This window comes from Hemitrygon akajei, chromosome 3, assembly GCF_048418815.1.
Source record: "Hemitrygon akajei chromosome 3, sHemAka1.3, whole genome shotgun sequence".
NCBI lineage: Eukaryota > Metazoa > Chordata > Chondrichthyes > Myliobatiformes > Dasyatidae > Hemitrygon > Hemitrygon akajei.
In genome coordinates, this window is record NC_133126.1 from 179,562,192 (window position 1) to 179,576,323 (window position 14,132).

At 43.5% G+C, this 14,132-nt stretch overlaps 1 protein-coding gene across 11 annotated transcripts in view; it reads right to left on the bottom strand.

The window, feature by feature from the left end:
- Positions 1-14,132, bottom strand: part of LOC140725685 (transcription factor Dp-2-like) — a 256,670-nt gene that overhangs the window by 54,567 nt on the left and 187,971 nt on the right. For all 11 annotated transcript variants that reach the window (XM_073041493.1, XM_073041494.1, XM_073041500.1 and 8 more), the window contains one exon: positions 3,608-3,770. In XM_073041493.1, the coding sequence (XP_072897594.1) occupies positions 3,608-3,770 (163 nt within the window). The remainder of the gene's footprint in view (positions 1-3,607; positions 3,771-14,132) is intronic.

Sequence of the window (14,132 nt, forward strand, 5' to 3'; positions counted from 1 at the left end):
CTCATGTATTATGGTCTTAAATGTGTTTCTTGCATTAACAACCAACACACCCAAGAATGTGTTGGAGGCAGTCTGCATCACCATAAATTCCAGTGGCAATACTGTATGCCCACAATGTTCGATGCAACAGCAAAATGCAACTTACAATTCAGAACAACACACAAGCAGTGATAATGACAAAAAAGGCCCTTTTCCCACTGGCCTCCAACCCTAGTCAGGCTGCCTCCAGGCCTTGGCCCTGGTCTTTCAAACTCGCAAACATTGGGCCTTCAACCTCAATCTCCGGCCTGGACACACAGACTTGACCATCTGACCTCTACCTCCAGACTCGCCAAAGGTCTTCGACCTACCAGGCTTTGCATCTCCAGACTCACCGACCTCTGGACTTCGACCTCTAGCTTTGCCCTCTTGGATATCGACCGACCATGGGTTTCACCTCTGGGTCCCAGCCCCAGAACTTGCTAAATACAGGTTTGATTTTCGGGGCTCCACCAACCCAACCTCCAGAATTGCTGGCCTTCGACCACAGAGCACCTCAGGCTTCGACTGGATTTACATGGACCTCTAATCCCTGTGACCTGGGCAGGGGTGTCACAGGCCCTTGCAATTCCTGCCCATACAGACCTCCGACTCGGAATTTGACAACCTGGAGATTACAGCTCTCCTCAGCACTTGCTGACCCAACCCCTGATCACCGACCTTTGACTGTGGAGCATTCCAATCTGGACTCCGAAAACCAGCTCCTGTTCCTGACTCTTTAGTTAATGAAGCTACCTAGTCCATAAACCCAAACCTGACCCCTAACTCCCCATACAGTCCCCAAAACCATCACTACAAACCTCAGTGAGTGAGCAGATTGATCCCCTCACTCACTGAGGCCAGCCGGCAGCCACTCTTCCTGCGCCTGCCTGCTCTCCCATTAGCGCAGTTTTCGTGATCTTCTCCCAAACGCTGTACTTTGATCATTCACAACTTGCAAACAGTTCTCAGGAACAAATCCCTGATCTGACCAGGAGAAAGAATGGCAGTGACATAGTACATGAACTTTCTACAAATCTGAGTCTAGATTTTCGAAAACATAACTACAGCGCTGGAAATTCTGAAAATGCTTTTTTATTATCTTTATGTTGGCAAGAGAAAGACAGCAAAGTAGTTTATCAAGCATTCCAGATTCTGTGCTTCATAGAGGCATGAAATTACAAAGAAACCAGCTTGCATTCAATTTTGGTCACTGAACATCAGGAAAGATGTGAAAGCTCTTGTGAGGTAAATTGCTAAGAAGAGAGATTTTAGTTCCAAGAATCAAGATCAAGTTTCCTTATAGAAGAGGAAATTGGATTGTGGTATACAAAACCAGGAACACAGAGAGAACCCAACAGCACCAAGTAACCAAAATATCCAAAAACATGGGTGGTGTAGACTCAATTCTATCTTACAAGTGTGAACTGGATAAACAAAACAAAAAATCATGGCTCAAGGAAAAGAGCAGAAGATTCAGGGTGCAGGAATTGCTCTACCCTACAGCGATGTTAGATAGATAGATAGATAGATACTTTATTCATCCCCATGGGGAAATTCAACTTTTTTTCCAATGTCCCATACACTTGTTGTAGCAAAACTAATTACATACAATACTTAACTCAGTAAAAAATATGATATGCATCTAAATCACTATCTCAAAAAGCATTAATAATAGCTTTTAAAAAGTTCTTAAGTCCTGGCGGTAGAATTGTAAAGCCTAATGGCATTGGGGAGTATTGACCTCTTCATCCTGTCTGAGGAGCATTGCATCGATAGTAACCTGTCGCTGAAACTGCTTCTCTGTCTCTGGATGGTGCTATGTAGAGGATGTTCAGAGTTATCCATAATTGACCGTAGCCTACTCAGCGCCCTTCGCTCAGCTACCGATGTTAAACTCTCCAGTACTTTGCCCACGACAGAGCCCGCCTTCCTTACCAGCTTATTAAGACGTGAGGCGTCCCTCTTCTTAATGCTTCCTCCCCAACACGCCACCACAAAGAAGAGGGCGCTCTCCACAACTGACCTATAGAACATCTTCAGCATCTCACTACAAACATTGAATGACGCCAACCTTCTTAGGAAGTACAGTCGACTCTGTGCCTTCCTGCACAAGGCATCTGTGTTGGCAGTCCAGTCTAGCTTCTCGTCTAACTGTACTCCCAGATACTTGTAGGTCTTAACCTGCTCCACACATTCTCCATTAATGATCACTGGCTCCATATGAGGCCTAGATCTCCTAAAGTCCACCACCATCTCCTTGGTCTTGGTGATATTGAGACGCAGGTAGTTTGAGTTGCACCATATCACAAAGTCCTGTATCAGTTTCCTATACTCCTCCTCCTGTCCATTCCTGTGTATTATTTCCTGTGTACCCCAGGTCAGCGAAAATCAGGTTGCAGATCTGTTGAATCAGGAGTCACGAGGGCCAATGAACCACCCCCCACCCCAGCCACCAGGATCAGAGATCTGTGTGGCTCGAGAAATCAAGACCCAAGGCACCCTACTGTCGAAGATTATCAGTCCCAGAGGTCGGTTTGTTTGAGGCCCGAAGGCCAAGCTCATGACTGGTATATCCGGGGGTCAGCAAAGTCCAGAGGACAATGCCGAATGTCGAAGTCCAGAGGTAGAAAGCTGGAAAGGTTGAAGACCATAGTCTGTGATTCTAGAGGGAGATGCCCGAATAGTTGCAGACCAAAGTCAGCAATCCTGAATATAAAAAGCCTGAAAGATTGACAATCAAAGTCGGCAAGTACAGAAGTAGAAAGCCCAAAAAGGTCCTAGACCAAAGTCGGAGAGTCTGGAGGTACATGCCTGAAGGCTGAGTCTGCTAGAGATTAGAGACTAGAGACCTGATGTCTGAGAGTCCAGGGCCAAGGACTGGGGAGACAGATGTGACTTGACCAGGGGTAGGAAGCCTGTTTGTGAGGGGGTGGGTGGGAATGGAAAGACTCTTGATTTGCTGCTGTTTGTTTGCATTGTTCTGTGTGGTGCTGAATATTGCCAACATGCTACATTGGCGCCTTAATATGTGGTGATGCCTGCGGGCTGCCCTCTGCACATCCTTGGGTGTATTTTATATTCTTATGTACGCGTGATAAATAAATCTGAATCTGAGAAAAACCCTCTGTACAATGGCATTCGGAAAGAGATTGATTCATTCCCTGTACAGAAGAATCAACTGCCCAAAATTCATTACAGAAAAAGATAGCCAAGTTCTTAGAGATACAGATCCACGTAAATGGTTAAACAGATGAGGAGGAGAGCTCTTGAAATGCATCTTTTATATGATAAAGCTCAACTCTTGATCTCTCGACCTACCTTGTCATGAGCCTTGTCCCCTCATTTGTTCACCTGAAAACACTTGCACTGTTTTACAGTAGCACTATATTCTGCAACATCTTGAACTTCATTAATGTACTTTGGCATGGAATAATCTGTCTGGATGGCATACAAACGAAAGCTTTTTACTGTAGCTTGGCGTGTGTGACAAGAGTAAGCTAATTAATGATTATTCGATTTTACTTCAGTTGCCATGCGAGAGGTTAATGGAACTCCTCATAATAGATCTGACGCGCTATCCACTTACAGAATCTGAAGACATATGGTTATTGGAATTGCTGAACTCGGCCACCAACTCATCAGCCACCTCATTGTAAGAGGTCGTTCCTTTCCGCTGCACCTTTTCGCACACCTTCATTGAAAAGTGCCGTAGGCCCTTCCCATTCTTTTCCCCTTTCTTGCTTCGCTTACTGAAAGAAAGAAAACAGCCAAGTTTAACACTTCGCTTACCGTGACTCTTACTTCGTACATGCAACTGATTAACAGTATGATGTTGAAAATCTTACCATCTCACCAGCTGATGCTGAGAGCACCATTTTCATCTGGTGATTCAAAGGAAAATCAGTTAGCACCCCTTAATCTTTCAATAAGCCTCAATACATCTCAATTGAATTAGACATTAAAACCTAGTTTAAGTGACTATTGAGGGATGCTACATTATCAGATATACCATCCTTCAGAGCTGGCTGCCTACTCGGTAAAGTTCTGCTACGACAGAAACAAAAACATCTCTTGTTGTTATTCCGGCTTTAGCTGCTGTTCACCTACTCAACACAACCCAAACCAGACAAGATGGCCATATTTCAAAAGCTGTGTTTTTGGGAGACGCAGTAAGGAAACTGCCTCACGCTTTTGATGCACAAAACATTAACAGCTCTTCAAAATTAATTATTTGGTTCTGAAGCATTTGATGTGTGAGAATGTAAAAGGCACGACATAAAAGCAAGTTTTCTCCCTTCAAATTATATTACTCGTCTCAGCAAAATACATCTGTCATTAGCCTGCCATTCTGCCAATGTGTCCTGGCACGAAGGTTTTGTCAAATTTGCCAAAAGTGAGAAAAGTTGTGCACAGTAGAATAATTCTACATGGGGTGGCAAGGTAGCACAGTGACTAGCACCAGCCTGTGAGAACGGGGTTCAATCCTCGTCGCCACCTGTAAGGAATTAGTGCGTTCTCCCAGCGAACATGTAGGTTTCTCCTGAGCATTCCAGTTTCCTCCCACATTCCAGAGACGTATGGATTAGCGTTAGCCAATTGTGGGCATGTCGTGCTGGCACCAGAAGCCACATATTCTTGCGGGCTGCCAGCACAATCCCCACTGCTTTGATTTGAGGAAAAGACACATTTCACTATATGTTATTATGTACACGTGACATCCAAAAACTAATCTTTAATTGCTGACACTGCCTTTGGATTTGCACAAAGCTGCTTTATTATATGGACACATCGTCCTCTCTGTCACTGCACCCGAATGACAACACCGGCATTCTGTCCCAACGGCCATCTTGAGTGCCTGGATGCGTGTCTTTTCAACACCCTTTCTCACAATGAACTGCATGTCTTCAGCCCTCTCCACTGCTATGGTGAAGCCAAATGCAAACTGAATGAACAACACGTCACATTCCACTTGTGAAGCCTACAGCTTAATAGCATGAACACTGAATTTTTCAGTTTCAGGTAACTCAACCTCCATGTTCCTTTCCACTCCTACTTGTTCACTCTAATTCTATTTCCCTTTGTACGTCTTTTCCATCCTTTAGTACCAAAACTCATCATCTTCCTTCACCTGGTCCCATTTGCCCACCACCCACATACCTATTAATGTTTTATTTCTCTCTCCCTTGGCTCACTATCATCCCTTCCTCATTCAACACTCCCTCTATTCTCACCTGGCTTCATCTAATCATCAATCTCCCTCATCCCAACCACACCCACATCTGGTTTCAGCTACCAACCTCCCTCACCCCTCCCTTTCACTTCCACATTCTCAACTTGAGGGAGGTTCTCAAACCGAAATTTTGACCACCTCTTTGCCTCCACAACTGTTGACCCACTGAGATCTTCCAGCAGTTCATCCTCCGTTGTACACAAAATGCAAAGAAATTATATAATACACAAAAATATGACTATACTTAAAATTTTATATTTGAAGTCGAGGTTGATAGGTTCTTAATCAGCAGGGGTGTCACATGTTACAGAGAGAAGACTGAAGAATGGGGTTGATGGAGAAAAAAATCTCAGCCACGAGGAAAAGGAGCAGATTTGACGGGCCGGATGTTTTATAGTCTAACAATACTGTGCAAACGTCACATATATAGCTAGGGTGCCTAAGACTTTTGCATAATATGTGGAGTGCCACGTAAGGGATATGGGGCAGGTGACAGGGAAGAAATGCCGGGGTGGAATGTGAAGACGCACCCAGCCCTGAGACACCAGGGAAGGCCATTTGATTCCAAACAAGTGGTTTATTGATCATTACAGAATGTCTCTCTGGCGCTTCCTGCTCCCTCCCCTCTCCCTTCCCCTTCTCCCCAACCATGATTCCCCTCTTCCCACTCTCGGCACACAACAGTGACCCATATCAGAAACACAAACACGAGACAATCTGCAGATGCTGGAAATCCAAAGCAAGACACACAAAATGCTGGAGAACTCAGCAGGCCAGACAGCATCTGTGGTAAAGAGTAAACAGTCGACATTTTAGGCCGAGACCCTTCAACATTTGGGCTGAGATCCTTCAGCAGTCACAGTCCTGATGAAGGATCTCGGCCCGAAACATCAGCTGTTCAATTAAGTTTTGTACAGTACTGTACGGTCTATAAAATGTACAACAACCATCCTTCAAAACACTGCAACATATTTTTCGACTTAAATTTCTGAAGGAAACTAAATCAATTATGAATAAGTGCTTTTTAAATAACAGCAGCAGTTGCCCGAGTTGGTGTGTAATAAAAAAAAATAAATAGAATTCTCATAGACAAACAGTTAAAGTGCATTGATTTGTTCTCTCCTTGGTACCAAGAAGTTCTTTATATATGCATGTCAGGTTACTAGCGAATGCGCCAATGTACTTCACAGACAAAATGGAACGAACAAACTGACAGTAATTTGCGTCATGGCTCACAATTTATAATGAGTCTTACTCCCACGTGGTTTCTCACAAAGAGAAACAGATCTACATTTGTGTAATAGCGTATGGGGGTGATTTTTTTTGTTAACCTTAGCTGGTGAGAAAGCAGATTGCATTGTCCATCACTACAAGAACAATAAAAGGTCCTTGCTTGCAACAGCAACCTAATCTTAAGTACACCTGATTTTTTTTTTCTCTTTAAGGAAGGTTGGCAACTACTTTAGAGCACCAAATGCAGAATAACAAGTAGTCTGAAGTTAATGTGGAACCAAGTCTCTTGGTTATTTTCTGTCCTGATTACATTTCAGAAACATAATGTTACACCATAGAAATTGCCAATTAAAATAAGAGCTGATTTAGCACGAAGCCAAAATGCGAATCTTCAAGCAAACTACTGACAGATAAAAGACTATAATTGGGAAACAACTATTTACTGTTCTATCTTGGGCTTTCCTGAGGAACCAATAGGAACATTAACTGCATTCTGCTCTGTGTTCTCTTTAATTATTCAAGCACTTTCCTGAACAAAGTCACTGAATACACACAAGTTTTCACTTGGCTGCTGTCACCTTTGAATCAGGCTAAAAAAAACCAACAGACAAATTTTATAAATGGAAATGGTTTTGAACTTCAAGTAACTGGAAAACTTTTCCCTTGCTATATAGGCTTTCAGATTTCAAACCGACTTGCAACACATGAACATCTTTATTGCTATTCCTTTGTAAGCAATTTAACCCTATTTTCTCAGAAAGAACAAATTTAAAAAAGATAAGACAATGTTTAGTTCAAATATCAGATGTACAACTGAATTACTTGAAAGTACATTATTGAAAAATGTCATCATACTAAAACCTTTCCAAGAGCACAGAATGAGAGGAGATTTGATAAGAGGTATAAAAGATTATTTGAGCTATAGACAGGGTAAATATAAGCAGGCTTTTCCCACTGAGCTTGGGTGAATCTAGGACTAGAGGTGATAGGTTAAGGGTAAAAGGTGAAATATTTAAGAGGAAGATAAGGAGGTAATTTTCATTCAAAGGATGGTGAGAGGGTGGAAGAAACTGCCAGCGAAGTGATGGATGCAGGTTTATTTTCAAGATTTAAGAGAAATTTGGATAGGTACATGGATGGGAGGGGTATAGAGGGCTATGGTCTAGGTGCAGGTTGATAGGACAAGGCAGATAAATAGTTCAGCATGGACTAGATGGGCCAAAGAGCTTGTTTCTGTGCTGAAGCACTCTATGACTCTATCCCTGCAGTTTGTTATACAACAAATAACCTTGGTTTATATGCAAAATTAATATTAAAGTATACACACAATAGCTTCCGCAGATGCTGGAAATCCAAAATGCTAGAGCAACTCAGCAAATCAGGCAGGATCTATGAGGGGGAATAAAAGTTAGCGTTTGTGCTGTGTCCTGATGGATGGTCTTGGCCCGAAATGCCGACTGCTTATTCAGCTCTGTAGTTGCCTGCAGAGCTCCTACAGCATCTTGTATGCACTGCTCGGACCAGCAATTATTAAATTAAAGGCAAAAGAAATTTAAGTGAAGTCACATCACTACGTGACTGAAAACAAAATGTAAAGTAGCAACCTACGTAAATAGATTATCTGCAGATCATTCAAATAAAAGTAAATCAATGTAGTCATAACTAGGGTTGGCACGATATTCCTGCAAGCTCCATTATCATGATCAAAAGCTACTAACAGGGCTGGGGAATGGAAAACAATGGAAACACTCAGCCAGCCATGCAGCATCTATGAAGCAAGGAAGAGTTAATGTATCAGGTTAATAGGCATTCATCAGAATAGATGAAAGATCCTTACCCTGAAACATATACATAGGGTGTCAGGGTAGCATTGGAGTCATCGTAACACTTCACAGCACCAGTATTCGAGGTTCAATTCCCGCAGCTGTCTGTAAGGCGTTTGCGTCATCTCTCTGTGACCATGTGGGTCTCCCCGGGTGCTTCAGTTTCCTCTCACGTTCCAAAGATGAATGAGTTAGGGCAAAGGGTCCCAACCCTCTTTATGTCATGGACCAATACCATTAAGCAAGGGGTCCACGGACTCGAGGCTGCGAGCCCCTGAGTTAGGGTTAGTAAGTTAAGGGCATGCTATCTTGGTGCCAGAGACACAGTGACGATGCTGCCCACAGCATGAACTTTGGACCCTGTTGGTCATTAATGCAAACGGTCCATTTCATTGCATGTTTTGATGCGTATATGACAAATAAAGCTATTCCTTCTTCTTTCTTTTAGTGATCTATTTGCTTTTCCAGAGATGCTGTCCAAAAAGCTGACTATTTTCACCATTTTGGACTGTTATTTAAAAACTCCATTACAGAGTCTGCAAAAGCAGGCCACACTAATTCAGTATATTGGTTTTGAATATGAAGTCTAGATTGGGTGGTATTTCCTCGCCACATTCACACAACAACCAAACTAATGGCCCCAGAACACATCCTCCACAGTCAAGAAAGCTCAGCAACGACACTGCTTTTCGAGGAGGCTGAAGAGAGCGGGTTTACGCACATCAATACTTCTGGCCTTCTACAGGCGCGCAGTGAATCAGACCCTAACATCACTGTCTGGCACTGAAACTGCACTGTGCAGGGTAGTGGAGCTCTATAATGGGTAGTTTAAAACTGCCCAGTGCATCATTGGCATCAGCCTACCGCCATCAAGGGCATAGGTGATATAGAAAGGTGCCAGATAATGGCCAGTCACTGAAGGAATACCCTGATCGCACTCTGATCAGGGAAGAAGCTACACAGAATCCACACCAGGACTACTGGGCACAAAAATCAGCTACTTCCAACAAGCTGTTAGGTTGGTCAAGCCCTCCAACCACTACATACACATCACCTGGTGTCACTTTATGTACAATCAGTCTATGTATATAACAGTTACTTGCACATGGGTTTTATATGATTGCTTTTATATTTATTGTGTTATTTGTGCTTAATGTGCTCTTTAATACTGCACCAGCTCTGGAATGACAATCACTTTCATTTACTGATGTACTGAAGAATGACAATAAACAGTGTTGAATCTTGTAAAGACAAGTTAGGAGAAATGTCTCCAGCAAGCAGGGTGAATGGTGGCAAATGGTCAAGATTGAAAGCAGGGAAAGCCCTGGGAATGACCTTAGTTGTGGGCAAACTATTGAAGAGGATTCTTCAAGGATTTACAAATTGAAGAAGTGTAGTGTGATTAGCATTAGTCAGCACAGCTCTGTGAGGGGCAGGTCTTGCAGCACGAGCCTGACTGAATTCTCTGAGGATGTGACAGAGCACTCTGATGAAGGTACAGTAGTGGGTGTGGTGGATACGGAAGTGTGTTGCCCATAGGACAGAGTAGACGGAGAGTGTTTTGCCTGGAGATTGATGACAAGTGCCGTTCCACAGGGATGTGCTCTGGGACCCCTGCTCTTTGAGATTTTTATAAATGCTTTTGATGAGGAAGTTGACAGTGAGTGAGTAAGTTTTCAGATGACGTGAAGATTGGTGGAGTTGTGGATAGTGTGGGGGTTTGATGTAGGTTGCAACAGGACATTAACAGAAGGAATCTGGTAAGAAAGGAGAGTGGGCCATGGGAGAATGGGAAGAAAGGGGTGCTCCAGGAGAAGTGTGATGCAAGTGAGCAGAAGAGAAGGATGGAGCCAGAGTTGGGAATGGAAGAAGAGGAAGGAGGAAGGGGAAAAAATTACTGGGAGTTAGAGAAATTAACGTTCATACCATCAGGCTGGAGGCTACCTAGACAGACTATGAAGTATTGCTCCTCCAACCAAAGAATGGCATCACCATGGCAGAAGAGGTAACCATGTCAGAATAGGAATGGGAATTGGAAGTAAAATGGTTGACCATCTGAAAATGCTGCTTTTTGCAATGCAGCAGAGGTGCTTGAAAAAGCGATCCCCAATCTATGTTGGGTCTCACCAATGTAGAGGATGTCACATTAGGAGCATGACCCCAACAGACTTGCTGATGAAGTGTTGCTCCACTGGATGGAGGGGTGGCTGCAGGTGACTGGGTAAGTGTAGCACTTACACCTTAAGACACAGGAGTAGAATTAGGCCATTTAACCCATCAAGTCTGCTCTGCCATTTCATCAGGGCTATTTATTAGCCCTCTCAATCCCGTTCTCCTACCTTTTCCCTGTACCTTTTGACACCCTGACTAATCAAGAACCTAGCAACCTCCACTTTAAATATACCCAATGACTTGGCCTCCACAGCTGTCCATGGCACTGAATTCCACAGATTTACTACTCTCTGGCTAAAGAAATTCCTCCTCACCTCTGTTCTAAATTGATGTCCCTCTAGTCTGAGCCTGTGCCCTGATCCTAGACCTACTATGGAAAACATCCTCTCCACATTCACTCTATCTACAGTACACCTTTCTGTATTTGATAGGTTTCAATGGCATCCTCCCTCATTCTCCTGAACTCCTGCGACCACATGCCCACACCTGGACAACAGACAATAGGTGCAGGAGTAAGGCCATTCAGCCCTTTGAGCCAGCACCACCATTCAATGGCTGATCATCCACAATCAGTACCCCGTTCCTGCCTTCTCTCCATATCCCTTGACTCCGCTATCCATAAGAGCTCTATCTAACTCTTTCTTGAAAGCATCCAGAGAATTGACCTCCACTGCCTTCTGAGGCAGAGCATTCCATAGATCCACAACTCTCTGGATGAAAAAGATTTTCCTCAACTCCGTTCTAAATGGCCTACCCCTTATTATTAAACTGTGGCTTCTGGTTCTGGACTCCCCCAACATCAGGAACATGTTTCCTGCCTCTAGCGTGTCCAATCCCTTAAAAACCTGATATGTTTCAATCAGTTCCCCTCTCATCCTTCTAAATTCCAGTGTATACAAGTCCAGTCGCTCCAATCTTTCAACATATGACAGTCCCGCCATCCCGGAAATTAGCCTCGTGAACCTACGCTGCACTCCCTCAATAGCAAGAATGTCCTTCCTCAAATTTGGAGACCAAAACTGAACACAATACTCCAGATGTGGCCTCACCAGGGCCCTGTACAGCTGCAGAAGGACCTCTTTGCTCCTATACTCAACTCCCCTAGTTATGAAGGCCAACATGCCATTAGCTTTCTTCACTGCCTGCTGTGCCTGCATGCTTACTTTCAGTGACTGTATTTCCCCTTTTCCTAACTTGACACCATTCAGATAGTAATCTGCCTTCCTGCTCTTACCAAAGTAGATAACCTCACATTTATCCACATTAAAATGCATCTGCCCACTCAATCAACCCATCCAAGTCACCCTGCACTCTTCTAACATCCTCCTCATATTTCATACTGCCACCCAGCTTTGTGTCATCGGCAAATTTGTTAATGTTACTTTTAATCTCTTCATCTAAATCATTAATGTATATTGTAAATAGCTGCGGTCCCTGCACCGAGCCTTGCGGTACGCCCTAGTCACTGCTTGCCATTCTGAAAAGGACCCGTTAATCCCTACTCTGTTTCCTGTCTGCCAAATAATTTTCTATCCATGTCAGTACCCTACCCCCAAATACCATGTGCTCTAATTTCGCCTACTAATCTCCTATGTGGGACTTTATCAAAGGCTTTCTGAAAGTCCAGGTACACTACATCCACTGGCTCTCCCTTGTCCATTTTCATAGTTACATCCTCAAAAAAATTCCAGAAGATTAGTCAAGCATGATTTCCCCTTCATAAATCCATGCTGACTCGGACTGATCCTTCTACTGCTATCCAAATGTGTTGCTGTTTCATCTTTTATAATTGACTCCAGCATCTTCCCCACCACTGATGTCAGGCTAACTGGTCTATAATTCCCTGTTTTCTCTCTCCCTCCTTTCTTAAAAAGTGGGATAACATTAGCTACCCTCCAATCCTCAGGAACTGATCCTGAATCTATAAAACATTGGAAAATGATTACCAATGTGTCCACGATTTCAAGAGCCACCTCCTTAAGTACCCTGGGATGCAGGCCATCAGGCCCTGGGGACTTATCAGCCTTCAGTCCCATCAGTCTACCCAACACCATTTTCTGCCTATTGTGAATTTCCTTCAGTTCCTCCGTTACCCTAGGTCAGGGGTGTCAAACTCATTTTAGGTCACAGGCCGGATTGAGCAAAATGCAGCTTCATGCGGGCCGGATCAGTTGGACGCGTGCGAACGCAGCTTTCGTTGCCTCCGTTTTTTCAGCCTGCTCTCATGTGTCTCAGTCTCTGCTATAACTACAAAGTGTTTCACTTTACAAATTCCGTTTCTTATGAAGAAGACTGCCGAGCAAGACTGCTGAATAAACACTAAAAACCCTGAAAACCTGGTACCTGAATAAACTCAGCATTAGCCATATCATACGCCATAGGCGCTTCGATTACTGGGGCCAGCTTTAATTGTAATTAGATATTATCTCGCGGGCCAAAGATAATTCCACCGCGGGCCGGATTTGGCCCGCGGGCCTTGAGTCTGACATATATGCCCTAGGTCCTCTGGCCACTATTACATCTGGGAGATTGTCTGTGTCTTCCCTAGTGAAGACAGATCCAAAGTACCTGTTCACCTATCAAACACTCCTCATATATTAGCAGTTTCAGTTCGGTAATCATTCTCCTAACTCTTCTCTGGAGCCTCTCCAATACCAACGCATCCTTTCATAGATAAAGGACCCAAACTGCTCACAATATTTCAAGTGTGGTCAGAAAACTGTCTTATAAAGTCTCAACATCACATCCTTGTTCTTATACAGTAGCGCTCTTGAAATGAATGCTAACATTGTATTTACCTTCCTTAACACCAACTCAACCTGCAGTTAATCTTTAGGGAATCCTGCACAAGGACCACCAAGTTCCTTTGTAGTTCTAATTTTTGAATTTTCTCCCCATTTAGAAATTAGTCTATGTCTTCATTCCTTCCACCAAAGTTCATGCCCATGCACTTCACAACACTATATTCAATCTGCCCCTTCTTTGCCCATTCTCCCAACCTGTCTATGTCGTTCTGCAGACTTCCTGTTTCAACATTACCTGCCACTCCACCTGCCTTCATATCATTCACAAACTGGCCACAAAACCATCAATTCCATCATCCAAATCATTGACACATAACCTGAAAAGAAACAGTCACAACATTAACCCTTGTGGCACACCATTTACCACCAGCAGCCAACCAGAAAAGGCTCCCTTAATTCCCGCACTTTTCCTCCTACCAGTAGTCAATCTTCTATCTATGCGAGTATCTTTTCTGTAATACTACCGGCTCTTATCTCATCAAGCAGCCTCATATGCGTCACCTTGTCAAAGGCTTTCTGAAAATTCAAGTAAGCAATATCCACTGACTCTCCTTTATCTATCCAACCTGTTATTTCCTCAAATAATTTTAACAGATTTGTCAGGTAAATTTCCTTTAAGGAAGCCATGCTGACACTGGCCTATTTTATCATGTGTCCCCAAATATCCTGAAACCTCAGTCTTCATAATGGACAGTAACCGAACCTCTGAAGTCAGGCTAACTGATCTATAAATACAAGAAATTCTGCAGATGCTGGAAATCCAAAGAAACACCCAAAAAGTGCAGGAGGAACTCAGCAGGTCAGGCAGCATCCATGGAAATGGACAGCCGACATTTTGGGCAAAGACTC